Below are 20,676 nucleotides of genomic sequence, written 5' to 3' on the forward strand. Positions count from 1 at the left end.
TGGCACACCTGACTGAGCGTTTGTTTGTTGGGAAGCCAGTGAGGGATCACCCAAGCACATGGCTGTCTACAACCTCTCTAAGCCAGCTGGGAATGAAAGGAAATATGCAGCAAGGAGGAGAAAGTGAAGTTTAAATGTTGGATTTTGTTTACAGAAACGACCCAATCGCCAGAGTAAATGTTGGAGGAGAATGTTTCTGCAACGCAAATTTAAAACTTTTCATTTCTTTATGTTGCAACTAGGTTAAGTTTTCAGTCTTATGTGGTGACAACGCTGTGTTAATGATCTGGTTAGGTTGATGCACAAAACCACTTGGTTACGGATACGAAAAGATCATTTTTTTGGCCTAAAATACCGGCTGCTGTCGCCACAAACATGGCTGGAAATGTCCCGACTTCTTATCAAAACTATCTGATGTCTGTCCACACAAAATGTCTCGCAGTATTGTCACACTTACAAATGTTAAAACGCTGTTGTCCCTCATCAAAACTCCAACAAATGTATCCGTGGTTTTTGCAGGAACATAAACTGCCAACGTCTGATCCTGGTGACTGGGCCGACATGGCACCATATTGTTGTTACTAAATAGTCAGAGGCATAAAACCAAACACTCCATTTATACAGTGTGACTGCTTTTCAAGAAGAAACACAAGGAAATGAAAGAAAAATCAACATCTCCTATCAGGATTTATTTGGAGGAAATGTTTATAAAGTACATTTACTCAAGTCTTGAGTTCATTTTCTGCTACTTTATACTTCCACTCCACTACATTTTGGAGGCAAATATTGTACTTTTTTACTCCACTACATGTATTTAGTTACTCGACATCAGAGCCAAAGTAGTGCAATTTTGAATTAATTCATTTTAGCAGCAATCAGTTAGAAGAAACAAAGATTCTGATAATCAGAGAAATGCAGGTCGAGCAGCAGAAAACAGATACACAAGTGATAATGTCTGATTTACTTTTACTTGTTCTTTTTATACTGACGTACGTTAATTGCCAGAAAATTACTTTTGATACTTAAATACATTTAATTTCAAATATAAAATTCATATGAGTGACTGTCACTTCTCACTAAAGTCAACACCTCTTCACTTTAACTCAAGTGTGACTTTTGGGTACTTTTGACTGCTTACTTCTGTTACTGTCGTCCAGAATGAGACGATGATTTTTGTGACTTCAAATCAAATGTGTGAAAACATGTTTTATAAGCAGTCGTTCAGGAACCAGCATCGATCTGAGTAACAAACATCAGCTTCTGTCTCTGTTGCAATGTTTTGATGTGCTGCTGCTTACAGAGTGTGCTACACCTCCACGGACAGGTGCTGCTACACCTTCACAGACAGGTGCTGCTACACCTTCACGGACAGGTGCTGCTTCACCTTCACAGACAGGTGCTGCTACACCTTCACGGACAGGTGCTGCTACACCTTCACAGACAGGTGCTGCTTCACCTTCACAGACAGGTGCTGCTACACCTTCACGGACAGGTGCTGCTTCACCTCTACAGACAGGTGCTGCTACACCTTCACAGACAGGTGCTGCTACACCTTCACAGACAGGTGCTGTTACACCTTCATGGACAGGTGCTGCTTCACCTTCACAGACAGGTGCTGCTACACCTTCATGGACAGGTGCTGCTTCACCTTCACAGACAGGTGCTGCTACACCTTCACAGACAGGTGCTGCTACACCTTCACAGACAGGTGCGGCTACACCTTCACAGACAGGTGCTGTTACACCTTCATGGACAGGTGCTGCTTCACCTCTACAGACAGGTGCTGCTACACCTTCACAGACAGGTGCTGTTACACCTTCATGGACAGGTGCTGCTGCTGCTTCACCTTCACAGACAGGTGCTGCTACACCTTCACAGACAGGTGCTGCTTCACCTTCACAGACAGGTGCTGCTTCACCTCCACGGACAGGTGCTGCTTCACCTTCACAGACAGGTGCTGCTTCACCTCCACAGACAGGTGTGGCTACACCTTCACGGACAGGTGCTGCTTCACCTGTTTGACCTGTTCGGTAGTTTTGCCTACAAAGTATGCAGTATGATTTAAATGCCACTAAGTCACATAATGCAGTGTGACGCTCTGCTTCAATAAACATTTTACTGCTCACTGAATCTCGTCCTCATTGACTGCAAACGTCTCTGCTGACCTCTTCTGGATGACATCTGCTATTGCAACAAACCTTTTCTCGGTGTGTAGTAGGCTGAATATTTTAGTTCAGTAATAATTACAGGTAGTGCAAGATATGGATCCTTTCAGCTGATTCCAATAAAATAACTTATTACATTTTTACATTTTAAAAATAAGTTTCATAACCTGTATTTTAAACACACCTGAGGGTAAGACAGACTCACATATACTGAGTAAAGACTGATGTTTAATTCTTCTTCTCCTTCCACTTCTTCTTCCACTTCTTCTTCTATTTCCCAAAATCAGGCTGATAATTTCTTGGTCTGACATATATCATGCATCCCTACTATTTACTATTAATGCTATTAAATAACAGAAACAAAACATAGAATAGAGGGATTCAGCATTTTCTAACAGCTGCTGATTTGAGGCAGATGCATTAAAGCAACAACACAGACTAAATAACACTTCAATTATCTCGAGGGGTAAGATTTGTCGAGACTGTTGGAGATATCATGGAAGATGTGACAGGTCTCCGATCCCATCATACTGGATTGATTAATAAAATGAGATATGGGATATATAACAGGATGTGTCTGGAGAGCGATTAATAAAAAGACCGTGGCTGCAGCGTTTTACGATGGAGAGAAAGCACATGACACAGTTCTCTGAGGAGACAGTGAAGGTCTTGATCGGATAATAGATTTTTTTTCTAATAGGAGAACTAAACATCTAAAATAAGATCATAAATAGTTTCTTCTTGACAATACAAAGATGTGTTCCATATTTCTATATTATTTGACATTATAAATATGTACGTATATCAACTAACTAGTCAATTCTGTAGTTTTGGTGAAGAAATATTAAATCAGAAGAGAAAGATCTTCATTGGCTGATATTGAACAAACTAAATAAACAAACTGAGCTTAAAGAACAACACAATTTCATACTTTCATAATTTCATACTTTGTTTATATGTGGCGGACCCTGCCACCTTTCCTCAACAGTGTTCTGGGACCTTATTTTCCTCTAAGAACAGCTTGTTTCTTCACTTATGGAAACTTGTATTATTACCTCATTAATATTGTAAATATTAAAATTCTGAGCTTGAATTTCACAGTGCCCTTTAAAGGGGCTTTATTGGCATGGGACATAACCAAAGCAAGGTTAAAATAAAAAAATAAAAAATGTATATAAACAGAATAAATGTGATTTTCCCTGTTAGTAAATCATATAAACAGATGAGTAAAAAATAAATTACAAACATGTAGACTTGCACTTTATAAATATATATATATATATAATTATATTATATAATATATATATATATATGTATATATATATATATATATATATATATATATATATATATATATATATATATATATATATATATATATATATATGAGTATAAAAACAAACTTTAATTTCTTGGAGAATGATCTATAAATCGCCACTGAGGTGATTTTACTTCCCTCCAGCAGGTGGCAGCAGCAGCAGCAGCAGCAGCTCCACGATGACGACATCTCTTTATGAGCTGCCGGTAAAAAGAAAAACACAGAGAAGAAGAAGACTCCTCCCAGAATCCTGTGCGGTGATAAAGTGACCTCTGCTAGCTGTTAGCCTGCTGTTAGCCTGCCGGGAAACTATGGCTCCTCCAGTTGCAGTGTCGCCTCTGATTAAGGTTCGTGTCGCAGAACATCGAGTATAAAAATGTTTATTCAGGTTCTGATGTGAAATTTAATTTGCGATCGTTTTTCAGTTCGTCGCTGCACGGAGCCGCTAACCTGCTAACCGCTAGCAAGGGAGCCTGCTAGCTAAGAGCTAAGAGCTAGTTGTATCGCTGCAACGTTATTGAAACAAGACCTGATAAGTAAACACCGTTGTTTTGAAGTGGATCATGATGCATTTGTTGAATGTTAACGTGCATTACCGGAACATTATGTTTCCTTTGACATTGCTAAACGCTCAGACGATCGGCTCCATTGAAACTTAGCAGCGCTACTGACTTATAAATAGAAACGTCCTTGGATATAAAATAACAGACATTAAATCCACCAGAGTGCAGTTTATAAACGACATCCCGTCCTTTATTTCTGCAAAAGTTTACCTGCAGTAAAGTATTTAATTCACCTGTAACTCGTCATGTTTTAGACTCAGCTTGTCGCCCGCTGCTGGTACTTTCCACCTCTTACAGGCTGCAAACAACAGATGGACAAGATGTTCAAGTTCAGGTTTTAATGAAACGGAAGCTTCTCGGTGGATTCTGTTTTTGCCGAATTCAAGACTTGTTTCCAACCTTTCTGCAAACCTGTAATTGAACTGCGTCAGATGTGTAGTTTGTGCCCATGACCAATGTCTCATTAAACTACCGCAGTAATACAGGGAGTTCAGTGGGTGAAGCAAAGCTCAGAAGGGCTGAATAGGATTTCTTAATCTAACGCTTCTTGTCTGATTGATTGAAATATAATCAAAAGCTCAATATGTCCAAGTGTAATATTAACATCACAAGAAGCTGCTATTTTTGATAACCTGTGTGTCAAACAGCCTTATAATGAATTACCTACACATGTTCTCCAGATGTAAGAAAACAGACGCCAACAAATGTCACATCATCATCTTTTAAGAGTTTCTACAGTTAAAATGAAAGTTATGATGCAAAAAATGATTGTTCCCACTAATTTTGAGTCATATCTGTCAGAATATTATGCAGCTTTAGCAACTAGATGTTCTTGATTGGTTATTTTTATTCATGTAGAAGTGACGAAGCCTCTGAGTGAGTCCAGTTATCGTCACCTTCATATTATAAAAACTTTCTTTCACCTGAATGACTGAGAATATATGAAGACTTTGCCGTGACGGTGCGACTGGTATTAATTTGCATCTTTTTCTCCTTCACAGACGGCAAGATATTCAGCTTTGATCGCTGGGATCATCTACGGCAAAAGGAGATATGGTGAGTTATTCGCAGTCGTTGTACACAGTGTACTTCACTGGAACACCTGTGAGATACAACCATGTTAAACACTCAGCAGCTTGGTGTCGCAGTGTTTTAGCACTGTTGCCTCACAGAAAGAAGGTCCTGGGTTCATATCCCGCTGAGATTTCTGTGCAGACTTTGCATGTTCATTGCATTTTCCATATGTTGTACATTGTATGATATGTGATCTCTGAGGTGGAGAGAAAAGAAATACTGCGAGAATCACAGATCCTGCTTTGGCTTTTGATTTTGATGATTGATGGAAGCTCATTTAGATCGTAACAGATTTTTGTGGCCAGTGACCGTATTAAAAGTCCAAGTGAATTAAAGGCTGAAACATTTATGTTCAATTCCTGCTGCGTATTTTTAAAAGAGGATGAGACACTTCAGACTCGTACTCGATCATTTCCTTGATGAATGTTTCTTTCTTGTTTTACTCAGACCACCTGAAGCCGATTGCAGCAGAGGAGAGGAGGATCGAGGAGGAGGAGAAAAAGGCTCGTGAGGAGCAGGAGCGTATTGCCAAGCAGCTAGCAGAAGGTAGCGGCCTCGTCCATCACGTGTCTACACGTTCAATCATCTGCATGTTGCTCTTGTGAATCATATTTCTATCTTCTTCTCTCCTCACAGCGAGTGAAGACACCATCCTGAAGTAAAGCTGCTGAGCTCTCAGAATTTTCTATGTGCAATCTCCAACCTCTGCCTCCTCCTCCCGGAGCAACGATGGCGACGTCGTGTCCCGACCTGTCAGACACTCCCGTGTTGTGGACGTTTTCACTGTTACCTTGAATATTACAGCTCCTCTCTGGACCACACAGTGATGTAAACTTAGTTACATGATATGAAATAAAGCTCTTTAACTCAGCATTTTTAGACTGCAGATGCAGCCGCACTCATAAGTTATTAAGCTCACGTTTGTAATGAAGCAATTCCATAAATACAGAAGAACATGAACATGTAGTCTTTGTCTTTGTTTACGAGCGTGATCTGATTCTCCTCCAGTCACTGTTACAGATGTTACAATAAAATTATTTTATCACATTAAACACAGAGGTTTTTAATTTAAATCATGTTCTCCTGCTTCCCAACAACTTTCAGGATCACTAAAGGATCTTCACTTATTTTCAGGTTTGTTTTGATACGATATCAGTATCTGAAATGCCTCCGATGCTGCAATTGGGCATTGACGAGTATGTGGATCTATGAATCTTTCCACTTACCAGAACTTTTCCCTGTTCGTGTCATGGATTTTCCCCAAAAATCATGTTAAAACTTGTGTGTACGCATGTGCGTCCAGGACCACATCGAAGCATCGCCTGCTCACCTGACCTCCTCTGAAACAACAAGCAGCCACAGACAGAATGGATTACACACCGTCTGATCTCTGTGTGCTTATGTTTGGTCTGTTAACCTGCCAAAGTGAACAGCTGATGTTTGTGAACACACTGTTTCAACTGATCCATCCATTGAACTAGTTACCACAATATCACCAGACTCCCTTAACAAATCACGCAATTTAAAGAGTTGATGCATTCGGACAAAATTAACAAACTTTGAAAAACCTTGCTACAACAAATTCTAACTCATCGTCTCCTTCTTGTAAATTCAGCATTAAATGAAAACAGTAAGTTGTGTGTTTCCTTGTAGAAAGTGTCAGTTTGTGGCAGCATGGCTGCACCAGCCTGTCTGCTTCTGTGTCTAAAGTGCTAAAGTCTGACCTGCCAACATTTAGCAGCTGTTTGAACACACTGTTTACACTGATTTCACCATTTACACTCAATTTATGAAAGAAGAAACATTTTATTGACACTAAACATGTCACATTTTACAGACACACTAAACAGTAACCAGTATAGGCGACTTCTTTGTCCCCAGACTCCCTTAACAAATGTGTCAGTTTAGTGACTTAAAGCTTTCAGCTTGTGATCGGATCGCTCAGGATGGATTTTAATACCAGGTCTGATTTCACTAGAGATGATCCAAATAAGAAACAAATCTCTTTTAAATGTATAAAACAAACACAAATAATGCCTGTTCTGATATTTCGTCTCTGACAATCAGCTGTTCTTCTCGTCGTTATGCAACCTCACAGTGACCTAACGTGGCTCCATCATGTCAACCTGGTCTCACCTCCAGTTAAGTAAGTTTGTGTCAAGAGGATCATTTAAATGTAGCTTTTGTTTTCAGATTAAAGAGTTAACACCGTTGACGGGTCACGTGTCAGACTGACAGTTTTGACAGGACGGAGCAGCCCAGAGAACTTACCTAATGTCCTCAGGACAGGTTATTATTGGACCAACAACAATGTCAGGCCGACTAAAAATACAGCTGAACTTACTGACATGCTACGAGTCTTTTCTCAGCTCTCACCTACTGTCGTTTACCAAAATACCTCGTCAGGAGCGGCGAGGGGAGTCATCGCATGACTGGATTACAGGGACCTGCTCACAGCATCTCTGGTGTCATTTTTAAAAAACAATAAAAATAATAACTTGCCTCAAACGTTGACTTTAAGTGTTTTAATGACATAAGATTTCAATTAAATTCTATTAACCAAGTTCAATTTAAAGTGTCGCATCTGATGCAACGTTGTTCTGTCAGGTTGAGTCGATGTGAATAAAGTAAATAAATTGAATGAGACTTTTAGATAAACCTTAATTTCTTTATTAAATTATTATTATGTAGAAATGGAACTTTTATATAAACGTAATGTGTTTTTTAAGAGTTTATTCTAAAAGTAATGAATTCAAATTAGTTTTCTGTTTTTCTGTAACAGACGTGCGACTGTTTACACTGAACTTGTGCCGTAAATTCAGACAGAAATGTGCTTTTAATTAAAAGCCTTAAAGTCACTGAGGCAGAGTTAAGCAAGAAACTGAATAAGACATGAGAGATGATGAATTAAAACAAAACAACGTGAGCTTAGAAACATTAGCAGGTCTATAAATAGGCTTCAAAATGTATCTTTCTTGAGAAAAGACAGAAATTATCTTCATAAATTCATGTGAAGCAGCACTGTTTGGATAAAGTTGTGTAACTGGAGTAGAGCCGCTCACTGTGGTCGGTGCTGTGGCTGTTTTAACGGCTGTTGGTGCAAAACTGGTGTAAACTTCCTTCATCACGCCTCAGCTGTTCCCTCCGTCACGTTTCCACCTGGATTACAGGTGGAGGCTCTGGCAGCACTCAGTGTTGAGGAGAAGTGAACAACGAGTCATTAAACTGGAAGTTAAACTACTTTTTGTGGCGTTAACTTCTGAAACTACAAACACATCTAGGCCATAAAAAGCAAAGGACTCAGTTTTTCTCTGCTGTAACTCAAAGCTGACTTTCCTCCACTTTCCCGTGAACACTGGGGTTTTTATTTTTTTTTGTAAACCAGACTAGATTTCTTCCTCGTGTAGTTCAACTTGTTCCAGTGTGAAGTCGTTGGTAGCTTTCAAAGTAGCTTCTGCATTAAGATGGTTACTTAACTGAGCGACTGACAGCAGGCGAACAGCTGAGCTCCTGCTGACATAACATGACTTCATGGCTCTGAGCTGCTTTTTATGTTTCATAAGGACTAAAAATGTTATTGTTCTTTTTTTTATTGTTCGTTAATGTGAAAATGCTTCTTTGTCCTTCATTTTCACATCTTTTATCTTCAAACTTTGTGGATTTTTTACATTTTACATCAAAATAAACCGTTTTGTCTTCAGTCACTCTGAACATGTTCGATGGCTGATGAATTAAATAATTTGAAAATGTGCTACTTTATAACTAGTAACTAAAGTTATCAAATAAATGCAGTGGAGTGGAAGTATAAAGTAGCAGAAAATAGAAATACTCAAGTACAAATACCTTAAATTCTGCTTAAGTACATGAATGTACTCCGTTACATTTCATCACTGCTCAAAAATAAACTGCAATACTCATGAAGTTTTTACAGTTCGGTTTTTATGTACTTCAGTAAATATTTGAGGTACCTTTTCTTGACTATTTCCATTTTCTGCTACTTTATACTTCTACTCCACAACAAATATTGTACTTTTTACTCCACTACATTCAGGTAGATAATCTGTCCTCCCATAGTAAACAGTATATTAATATATGTATCTCTTACTTTTAGTGATACTTTTGTTATTTAGTACATTTACTTAGTTACATTCCATCACTGCCCAAGAAGAAAATGGTCACGATCATGACTGACGAGCAACATTTTTACTTCTTTTTTATACTTCAGTACAAATTTCAAACTACAAATACCTCAAAATTGTACTAAAGTACAGTACTGGATTCATTATTCTGTAGCCGTGACATCAACATTTACTTCATGATGATACTCTGAAGCAGAAAACTTGTCTATTTACTGTTTAAATACATTAAACATCAGATTTACTCGAGTACTACTCATATGGGTGACTTGCAGTTTTACTCAAGTATCACGTGTGGGTACTTGTACAACACTTTGCTTGGGAGCAGTAGATTGTAGATTTGGGAATATTTTACCTGAAGATGGACGATAAAAACAGGAGAAGATGTCTGGATTCAAACAAGCCAAAATCATCTCAGTGCTTCAATCAGCCTGCATCAGATTACTCTCTCAGCATGTGTCAACAAATCTTTACAGGCGCACCTGTGTGCTCAGGTAAACACCTTCGCCGTGGACGTGTGACTTGAGGCTCAGGTGGCGACCTCTTGACCCCGGAGCGTCTGCCGTTATGTATCTCATTATAGAGCCCTCAAACAATTACATAAAGCCTATACACCGCTGAAAGCGAGCGATCATCAGCTTACTGAGGGGGATTTCGTTAACTGGATTAACGCTAGATTTAAACTCTGCATTTAGGTTCAAGAAGTGAAAATAATCAGTGAGCCCGTCTGTGCTGTGGGTATAAAGAGGCTCGCTGCCGTCTTCTCACCACACCGCAGCAACTCTGCACTGACAACTTCCTGCCGCTTCGATCTACACTCAAGGTAAGGAGGAGTTTTATCTCTTTAGCTAGACACTTCAAACTGTGCTGAAAACTGCATTATTCTATGGCTAAAGTAGCATGAAGAACTGTAGATGAAGAATAATCCCACGTTAACGTGCTCGGCTTTGGTTCTGCCAGGATGGACTTCCACATGTTCGCCCTGGTGCTGCTGATCCTGGCCTGCGTGGAGCGGAGCCTGGCCTCCTGCGTGGTTGACAGCTTCACAGTCAAAGACGACTTCGACCCCCAGAGAGTGAGTACACAAAAGTCACTTTTAGTTAGTTTAGTTAACAACTCCTGGATCCAAAAGAGGGAGGACAGTTGTATTCAGAACTCCAACAACTAAGCACAACCAACAGCACAAGTTACTGAAAGAGTAACAGCAGCAGTGTTGTAGAAAGTAGCCAAAAGTCGTGCTCGAGTTAAAGTGATGATATGGTGTTAAAATATTACTTTGGTAAAAGGGAGAGTCACTCATCTAAAAGTCTTTTAGTGTCTGATATTAAATGTACTTAAGTATCAAAAGAACAGTAATAACATCAGTCGTGAACATTGAAGTTCGTTCTTCATCTACTCGAGTTCTGTAGTTTAGTACAATTTTCAAGTATTTGTACTGTGAAACTTTTACTTACACTGAAGTTTAAAACCAACCAGTATAAATGTTTTTTCCTGGTCAGTGTTGGAATGTAACCAAGTGCACTTAAGTATTGAAAGGAATTTACTTAAGGGCCAAAAGTAAAAGTATATTAAACATATTTACATGTATGTATACACTGTATACTGTGGGCTAACGGATTATATGTCTGAACGTAGTGGAGTGAAAAGTACAATATTGCCTCCAAACACACTGAACTAAACAGTTTTTTCCTTCTTTGAGCAACGAAGCTTCTGAATCAGAATATACTTTGTTCTGTGGACTTTGGGATTTTCTTTCTTTAAGTCTTTAAATATATGAATATTTAGTTTTGCACTTAAGGTTTTGTGTTTTTGTTATTCTCATTTATTCCATGTGCACATTGTATATTTTGATTAGTGTGTATCCTTTTAAGTTTGATTTAAACATTCAAAAAAATAATAGCAAGATAAAACCTGATCTTTAATGCCAGGAGAGAGAGCAGGACTGCATCTTCGAACCAAATTATAATAATAGTAAAAATAAAAGTCAAACTTCTGACACAGTTTGTGTATCATATTGATCTCTGTGTTTTCCCCCTGACAGTATGCAGGGAAGTGGTACGCTCTGCAGAAGAAGGACCCTGAGGGTTTGTTCCTGCAGGACAACATCTCTGCTGAATACACTGTTGGAGACGACGGCTCCATGGTCGCCTCCTCCAGGGGCAGAGTCACTCTCTTTGGGTGGGTGTTTGTCATTTAAAGAAATCTATCTAGTAGCAGAGTTAAACTTACATGTCTAAATACTTAAAGGTTTCCATCCCTGCTTAGATGTGCGACTGATTTAATCTCTACTTGACATCCAGGTTCTGGGTCGTGTGTGCCGACATGGCTGCTCAGTACTCCGTGCCCGACCCCGGCACCCCCGGCAAGATGTTCATGAACTACCAGGGCCTGGCCAGCTACCTGTCCAGTGGAGGTAAGCCTCCTCAGGTGTACACACACACACACACACACACACATCATCTCTCTCACAAAATCAAGGCTGACTTCTCTCTCTCTGCTCTTTCAGGTGACAACTACTGGGTCATTGACACCGACTATGACAACTACGCCCTCACCTACGCCTGCCGCAGCGTGAAGGACGACGGAAGCTGCGAGGACGGCTACTCCCTGGTCTTCTCACGCAACCCCCGTGGCCTCCCCCCCGCCATCCAGAAAGTTGTCCGCCAAAAGCAAGAGGAGATCTGCATGGCCGGAGAGTTTCAGCCGGTGCTGCAGTCCGGTACGTACTCAGTCCATCACATCCAGCTAACAGAGCGACCGTTGAGCAAAAGGATTGAGTTGATGCACATCTTTATCTTTAACAGTTCACCAAAAAATAATTAAATTCAGTCGTTATCTTCTCACCCCAATGCTGATAGAAAGTCGAGGGAAGTTTCGTAGTCCACAAAACATTTCTGGACCACCAGAAATAATTACTTAATAATAAAATGGCTCCATACAGCTCATCTGGTGCAGCCCAAGTCTCCTGAGGCCCAAAAGATCCCAAACTGATTTTAAAAGAAGTTATTTACATCCTTGTTCCAGCCGAAAGGTCAGCATCCTCAAAGTACAACAGAACATCATCAGCGTACAATGAAATACAGCATTGTCGGGCAGCAACTAACAATTATTGTCATTCTGGATTAATCTGTTGATTATTTTCCAGAGTAATTGTTAAATTGTTTGGTAAACTTGTCCCATGCACCCACTTCAGACACATTAACACGTTTACAACTAATCTGAACTGCTTTTATTCTCTATGTTTGGAGTAAATGTGACACTAAAACTGACCTAACACTGTTTCCTCTCCTCTATTTCTGAACAGGAGCCTGCTAAACTCGTGCTGATCTGGAGTTTGTTCAGCCCTTCATCAGACTGGATTGATCATCTGACCCCAAGTGAAGATAGAGCACCTCTCAGAAACACAAAGAGGAGAATAATCCTTTTCATCTAAAGATTCGTTCCAACGTCACAGGAAAGAATAATCAGACAAATCCAATTCAACCTTTTTAAAAAATGTCATTAACACCACCAAGATGAAAATATGTATCCAAGCCAAATCCAATGTAAACTATGACTGTTTGTACAGTATTGTCACACTGACGGGTAACATCTGCTCTGTGGAAACATCCTTTAATGGTGACAATAAATTTTGTAAAGAACCTCTGTTGCACTTGTTTTTGTAAAAAACGACTGTCGGGAACGTTGATTAGTGATCAAACTTTTACTGATGCAAACATATAAAACACAAAGTATAAAAAATAGAAAATTAAAAATCTATAAACAGATTACAGATAAAAGATTAATGCATCCATTTGATTTGTTTGTCTGATTGTAACAGTGAGATCAGTGAATGATTCATCTCATTGATCAGTGATATTATTTATTTTTTGTACCAATAACAACATACAGGGAATCATAGTGATATAAATCATTTAACAATTAATTATATCCAGCTAACAAGTATTATGTGTGTATGCAAATGCATCATACTTGACATATTATTGTTCTGGGCCATTGGGCTGTTGTCCAAAATTATTAAAAACTAAAGTACCAGACATGTATTAATCCACTGTTTTAAGATCACCAGCCATGATAATCAGGTTTCTGTGAGCTTGATGCTGCCAGCAGCGAGTTTAAAAAGGTTTCTACCAGGACAGACTGTGTTCACTCCCTTTATCTATGCGCACAAGTTAATGAATCTACAGCAGCTTCAGAAATTAATGAATTTGGGCTGATGATTATTATATTCAATCACTTACATTCAATATTCTTAAAGTAGTCTGAGCAAAAACAAACTAATGACCCAGCCTGTGAAATGTAACGTCTGTATCATATAATCATCACACTGACCTCTTTAAAACACACCTAAGTTGTAGAAAACAGTATAAAACACCTGAAATGAATATTGACCTTGGTCTACTGCTCCTCTGAGTACCTCTCTGGCAGCGAGTACGAGCCGGGCCGTCCCCAGTAGTCCACAGCTCGAACTCTGTACAGACCTCCGACCTCCTGGTCCACTACACAACACAACACAACACAACACAACACAACACAACACAGTTTATGTAACATGTAGTTTAAAAAAGGTGAAGTAAATTCAGTTTTGTTGCTTTGAAACAATTCTCACCAGGTGAGTGAACATAAGAAGTGAAAATGGTGTCTCGAGAATTAATTCTGCTGAAATCCTTCTGGTCTGAGGAGAATTCCACCTCGAACGTCTTAATGCATCTGCAGACACAAAGACATTCAAACTCATCAGCGAGGGAGGAAACAGTGGCTCCTGTTGTTGTGGTCACATTTCATGTCATTTAACAGTCATACTGAGGTTAATCTGCTGCACAACTACAGGAGCCCTGAGGGGACAGTAAGGAGAAAAAAATCTGTTTTTGTTTTGATCTGTGAAGCTTTGGCAGCTGATTTTTTTCCCCTTTTTTCTTCTCAGGATTATATTTTAAGTGGTTGTTTTTGTAGTACTGGTTTCAGCCACCAGGCACCGCCACCTGCATTCATATGTTCTACTAGGCGAGTTTTATTTCATCTGGGCCGGGGCTTCAGGCCAAAACCGGCCCGCTGTAAGGTTCAATGTGGCTCGTCAGATGATTAATCGCTGTTTATATTTTGGGGATTTTTTATAATCTGAGCATGGCAGGAAGAGTGACACTTGAAAATCTTTCAGCTTCTGAGAAGGCACTGGTGGCGTCACCGCTGCTTTTGTTCAGGCATCCAATCAGTTATTAGATTATTTTAGCTGCCAAAACTTCCCAAAAATAAAGAAATAATCACGTTCACCTACTTGGAGTCAACACAATGGTCCGACCACACGATCAGGACTTGTCCTTTGGTGATGCTGATGAAGCGTAATCCATTGACCTGATCACAAAGTCGGAAAAGTTTATGAACGTCTCCTCTGGAACACTTAACACTGTTGTTCACGTTGTGCTGGTACTGACCTGGTCTGGCGCTGCTTTGGGCCGAGCACACACATGGACGAGGAGGACGGAGGGCAGAGACAGTTTGGCTTTCAGAGTCAGAGTGTCTCCTGCAGGAACGTCCCACGGTCCGTCGACACGAGGCTCCTGACAAAATCACATCCGACGTGTTAATTAAAGCTGCACGGAGCAGGATGTTCAGTCCATGAACACATCTGGACTCTGAACACTGTGAGAGGAGGAGATAAGTAGAGCTGGGAGCATCATCTGATCTCACCTGAACGCTCCTGAGGCGTCTGAACTGTTGTGCTGTGGGGAAGTCGGGGCTGCTCATGCTCCTCCACAGCTCGTACGGGTTCGTCACGTTGTTGTCGATGTAATAAACAACATACACCAGACCTGGAGACACACAGACAGATTAACAGGCAGGACTGACAGGAACCGCTCACTCGGACCTGAGAAGATTCTCTCCAGCAGCATTTTGTCAAACGTACCCTCATGTGCCGCCAGTCCTGTCAGTGACACGGTGACATCGTCGGTGTCGGTGGAGGTGCTGTTGTCGTCACTGTTGTAGACCAGCACCGCTGCCTGCCAGCTGTCTGAGCCGCCGGGTGATTTTGGTTTGTGGCTGCTGGCGAGAACTCCCAACGTGCTGCTGTTGGTTCCTGCTGAGCTCTGAACCTGAGCCAGAACCTGAGTCTCTCCTGAAAGATGAATCACACACAGGGAAAAAGATCTGTTCAGACCGGGTATCAACATCCATCCTTTTGGTTGAAAATGCCGTAAAGAGCCGGTCACCTAACAGAGCCAGCAGGCCCATGACGGTGAGGACGGGCTTCCTGATGAGCTGCACGTGAGGCGGCTGGGTGTTGTTGACCTGGAAGCGGGCGGTCAGCGTGCGCTGGGTGAACTGGTGCGGGTGGAAGCTGAGGAAGGCGTTGTCGTTGCTCAGCAGCGTGTAGTTGATGGTGCTGTTCGGGTCTGCCAGCAGGAGGTCCTGGTGCTGGTGGATCACCTGTTGGAGGGAGCAGGACAGGATTATATTCTATTTTTATTTTAAGTTATATTTTGTTTTTACTTGCTGAGGTTTGTGACAGAATCTAGTTCAGTTGACACTTCTGTCGATCTTCACCCTCCGGCGTACAAACACGATGTCGCTCCGTCCCTCCAGCTCACCTTCACCACCATCGCAGCGTAGGTCACGTCAGCCCTCCACTCCTGAGGCCTGGACCAGCCCACCAGCGGGTCGGCCTCATCGTTGAACACCGGCAGACTCCTGAACCGGGGGAACCGCTCCTGGATCTCCTCCATGGTCTGGACCTCCTGCTGGAGGATGGGCAGGGACAAGCCTCCTCCCTGAAGGACAGAGACAGGAAGTCAGCTTCCACAAATAATTAAAGGCACAGGATGTAGTTTCTGCTGCGACGGATCTCCCAATCAAAACAAAGCATGTAAGAAGCGTGGGATGATGGGAGATGTTGTCTTCAGTACGGAGCTCTGGAAGGGTGAAAAAAAGAGATGTACATACTTTTGCGAGATCTTGCAAAAAACACCATTCCAGATGAAAATCTATATTTTCATTCACGTTACGTTTGGTCTCCAACTCCTGGAGATCAGTGCTTATAATAAAAATACTGATGTCTGAACTTTTTCATGTCACAATTGTCAGGAATAGGTCCATCTGGACACTAAAACTCTTCACTGGAACCAAAAATAACCTCATTCTTTCTGGCAGCTGTAAGTATTTCCTTTGACAGACACAAATCTAAAACCTTAAGGCGACTCCCTGTCAGTTTGTTCTGAGTCCTGACCTTCTTGTGCAGGGCGATGTAGTCGATCCTGACCCCGGTCTCTCCAGTGAAGACGTTGGTGCCGTTGTAGCAGTGCTGCAGCATGGCCCAGCAGAACGGTGAGTGAGGAGGAGAGTGACAGGAGTCTCCCGGACCCCCGAACCTCAGGAGGCCGCTGGCAGCACGAAGACCCTCCGAACAGGCGTCATAGTAGTTGAGAAACCCTGAGGAGAAGTTTGTGACACCACAGAAGAGCTCATAGACAACACAGCACTGCAGGCTGGTGGTCAAGTTCAATGATGTAAAACAATCTCATTAATCTCAATAACTGCAGTTTAGTATTTTCAGGTGACAAAAGCCTTTAAACAGCTGTTCAACACAGAGTATTTCTACTTAACAGTATTAATGAGGTCTGTACAGGAACAACAATCAACAATTGTTTATCATTTCATGTCTGTTTCAGCATAATTTAGGTTTCAAATAAGCAGAACCCCTGGTCCGGTCATTTTTAGAGATTTTGATGAAGAAATCTGTGATAATATATCTTTAAAAACATAAATCATATGACATGAAAGTGTTGTAGGATGCACAGCGGCTTCACCTTGAATTGACACGCTGACGTTATCAAAGTCGTGGTTGTTGGGTTCGTTCCACGTCTCAAAGTTCCACTGAGAAACACTTCCCAGGCCGAACTTACCTGTAATTTATAATCAATAATGATGAACGATTAAACAAAATCAAACATGACATCACATCATGCAGGAGCACGGTCACACAGAGCACATTCAGTTTTAGTTTACTTATTGTTGTTGGTTATGTAAATTTATTTATGGAGATTTATACCTGAATGTTTCTGAGAAGGACAAACAGGCTGAAATTATCCAGCAATGTTTGATATTAATTAGAAAATACAAATCTCAGCAATCAAACAGATACATAAATATAAACTTGCCTTATTTTTCTGAGTAACATCGACCAAACTAGGCTGAAAAGTCTGTCACGTCTCATCTCACGTATTTTTACTGACCATGATTACAGGATACGGAGTTGATAAATATCCATACTGAATATCTGAGATGTGGTTTTTCGCTCCTTTTAATGAAAATTGTAAATCTTATCTCTCAATGTTGTGTTGATTTTTTACTTGTGGTATCGAGTATCAACCTTTTTCAAGGTATTGTATTGAAGTTAGAGATTCATGTATCCTGACAACACAAGTATGGAGCACAAACAACATACAATAAATACAAACAGCTCTCACTCACCGATGTACCTCTTGGCGATGAGATAAACCAGATTTCTCCACTCGATCACCTGAGATTTGTCCTCGAAGTCGGTGAAGTAGTTTGAGACGCTGCCCATCAGTTCAAAACCTGAAAAAAAGGAAAAAGATAATAACAGACAACAGAGATCAGCTGATATCAGATCCGACCAGCAGAGCTTTTTGATCCGTAAACACCGAGTCACATCCGATTCTGCTCTGATCGACGGGAGGAGAGCTCAGAGTTACTTTTAAACTTGTGGGATTAAAAAGTGGATTTATCTTCTCTCCTGTTGATCGACCTGATCTGGGACAAAAGTGCCTCAATGTTGTTCACTGAACATGACGTAGGATCAAAGAAGAGACACTTTTCAATACCTGGTCGGAGGCCGTTAATCCACAGGAGATCGATCAGCTGGTCCAGTTTAGTGAAGTTGTACTGAGGTCGTCCACCAATATCTCTACAACAACAACATCACACAGCTGTCACTCGTCACAAAACCAGCAACAGAAATGTCATTATACAATCCTGTGTTGCATAAAGATAATTAATTTTGAATCCATCCATTGGTATCAAACATCCGTCCTGAGTGATCCGATCACAAGTGGACGCTTTCAGTCATTAACATGCTTCTCACACACAGACGTCACCTCCCGGCTCTACATGCAAATAAACAACACTGGGACAAACAGACATGATGTTTCTACTCAAAGACAGAAAGAAGTTCATGTAGAACATCTGCTGAATTAACAAGAAGGAACAAATAAGTCAGAATCAGTCAGAGACAGAGTTTCACACAGTTTATAAAGTGTCTCCAACTCAACAACTCACTAAACTGACACATTTGTTAAGGGAGTCTGGGGACAAAGAAGTCGCCTATACTGGTTACTGTTTAGTGTCTTTGTAAAATGTGACATGTTCAGCATCAATAAAATGTTTCTTCTTTCATAAATTGAGTGTAAATGGTGAAATCAGTGTAAACAGTGTGTTCAAACAGCTGCTAAATGTTGGCAGGTCAGACTTTAGCACTTTAGACACAGAAGCAGACAGGCTGGTGCAGCCATGCTGCCACAAACTGACACTTTTTACAAGGAAACACACAACTTACTGTTTTCATTTAATGCCGAATTTACAAGAAGGAGACAATGATTCAGAATCTGTCAGAGACAGAGTTTCACAAAGTTTGTTAAGTTTCTCCTCATGAAACAACTCTTAAAATCACCACATTTGTTAAGGGAGTCTGGTGATGATGTGGTGACTGGTTCAATGGTTGGATCAGTTGAAACAGACGGTGTGTTCAGGGACAGCTGCTGCTGACAGTGACAGGTCAACAGAGTACAAACATGTCATTTACATTACACTGAAGCACCTGGAGATCAGACAGTGAACTTACTGTGCGGTGACCAGCTCCAACATCCAGTGTATCCTGACCTGCTGGATCCCTCCGTGGGGGACCGAGCCCACGTAGGCCAGGTTCAGCTGCTGGTCGATGCTCAGGTCAAACTGGTGGGACTGGGTGTGAGGGAGCGGAGGGCTAAACACAAACAAGAGCCTCTGAATAAGCGTCTGATGTGGAGGATGTAGTGAAATCTAGTGGTGAGGTTACAGATTGCAAAAAAACTGAATATCTGTCCAAAATATTGCACATTTTAACGTCTTATTTTAATTAAAAATATTCAGAAATAATTGAACAACCACTAAATCCAATAAAAGGGATGTGTCTCATTCAACCAGTAGAGGGCGACATTTCTGCATTGATTTTGAGTCAATAGTCACATGACATGGAAGCTATTGAAAAAAATGCTTAATTTTCATTAAAAATATTAATATAAAATATAACGAGCACTAAAATCTTTAATAAAGTGCTGTTTCCTAATCATCCTGAGTAGTATTACAATTCGGCATTGATTTTGAGTCAACTGGTCACATGACCTGGAATCTAGGTCAGTTTTTTCCCGATGTCAACATTAACGTTGCTCCAGTCAAACGGTGCCTTGGTGACATCAGAGTGTAATTATTCAGGATGACTTGAGAATAAACCCAGTTCCTGTTGGACCCACCAGAACCCAGTGCTCCTCCAGAAGTGCTTCAGCTCTCCTGCCGCTCTCTGCACATCCACCCTGACGACGTGTGAAGCCGCTGAAGTGTCGCTGAAGTTGAGCAGAAACACCAGAACAGAGAAACTCGTCCGCAGCATCTCTGCGGCTCAACATGGCCGCCGATAAAGACCCGTGACGTCAGTGCTGACGGCTCCGCGTGCTCACACACCAGGTGAGAGTGACAGAAAACTCACCTGAGACACTTTTCTTACGTTTCTGCTCGTTTCAACACATTCAACAGACTCGTGGACGCGGGGAGCCGTCGCAGTCAGCTGAGCGTGATGACGTTTAATTCGTGCGACGCTGTTGTTTACGGAAGTAAAGTTTGTTTTGATGAAAAAGAGCCAATTCAAAGTTTTCACAACAAATTGTTGATGTACAAAAATACTTAATTAAAATGAGATATGTGTGTAATTAAAGTTTAGTAATTATACTATAGACTGATGTAAACAAGATCAATAAGTCAAGAGTTTAAAGAGTTATAAATGATAAAATGATGATATAAATTTTTGTTGTCTTGATTTCTGCTCCTTGTTTTGGATCTTTGATTTCTTTGCTCAACTTTGTGTTTTTTTCATTTTTGTGCCTCGTCACAGGAAACATTTTACTACACTTTGATTTACAACTCCTTCATTTAAACAGGAAATTAAGAACTTTTATTGTGTTTGTTTTGCATAACTTATTGTTCTAATTGGTTGTTTTAACTTATTCATATTCATCCTGGTTTGTTTAGCTGTTCTGGCTGCATCTTTGCACAAAAAGTGCTGCACAAATAGTTATTATCAGTATTATCACTATCTGCATCCAACAGCCCGACAGTACTGCAAAGACTTAAATGTTGCACCTGGATCAGCTCCG

At 40.7% G+C, this 20,676-nt stretch overlaps 2 protein-coding genes across 2 annotated transcripts; one reads left to right on the top strand and one right to left on the bottom strand.

The window, feature by feature from the left end:
* Window positions 1-10,217: 10,217 nt before the first annotated feature.
* Window positions 10,218-12,571, top strand: LOC140995726 (purpurin-like). The gene is made up of 5 exons (XM_073465802.1): window positions 10,218-10,331; window positions 11,298-11,434; window positions 11,557-11,669; window positions 11,763-11,975; window positions 12,561-12,571. The coding sequence occupies exons 1-5, from the start codon at window positions 10,218-10,220 to the stop codon at window positions 12,569-12,571; spliced, it is 588 nt and encodes a 195-aa protein (XP_073321903.1).
* Window positions 12,572-13,101: 530 nt separating this feature from the next.
* Window positions 13,102-20,079, bottom strand: idua (alpha-L-iduronidase). Its single transcript, XM_073467218.1, has 14 exons — window positions 19,780-20,079; window positions 19,113-19,253; window positions 18,097-18,179; window positions 17,723-17,830; window positions 17,059-17,154; window positions 16,479-16,681; window positions 15,844-16,023; window positions 15,466-15,682; window positions 15,162-15,371; window positions 14,945-15,066; window positions 14,689-14,814; window positions 14,532-14,608; window positions 13,866-13,966; window positions 13,102-13,755 (listed from the first exon to the last, which is right to left on the bottom strand). The coding sequence occupies exons 1-14, from the start codon at window positions 19,914-19,916 to the stop codon at window positions 13,655-13,657; spliced, it is 1,902 nt and encodes a 633-aa protein (XP_073323319.1). The 5' UTR covers window positions 19,917-20,079; the 3' UTR covers window positions 13,102-13,654.
* Window positions 20,080-20,676: the final 597 nt, after the last annotated feature.

Source organism: Pagrus major, chromosome 5 (genome assembly GCF_040436345.1).
Source record: "Pagrus major chromosome 5, Pma_NU_1.0".
NCBI classification, from domain to species: Eukaryota; Metazoa; Chordata; class Actinopteri; order Spariformes; family Sparidae; genus Pagrus; species Pagrus major.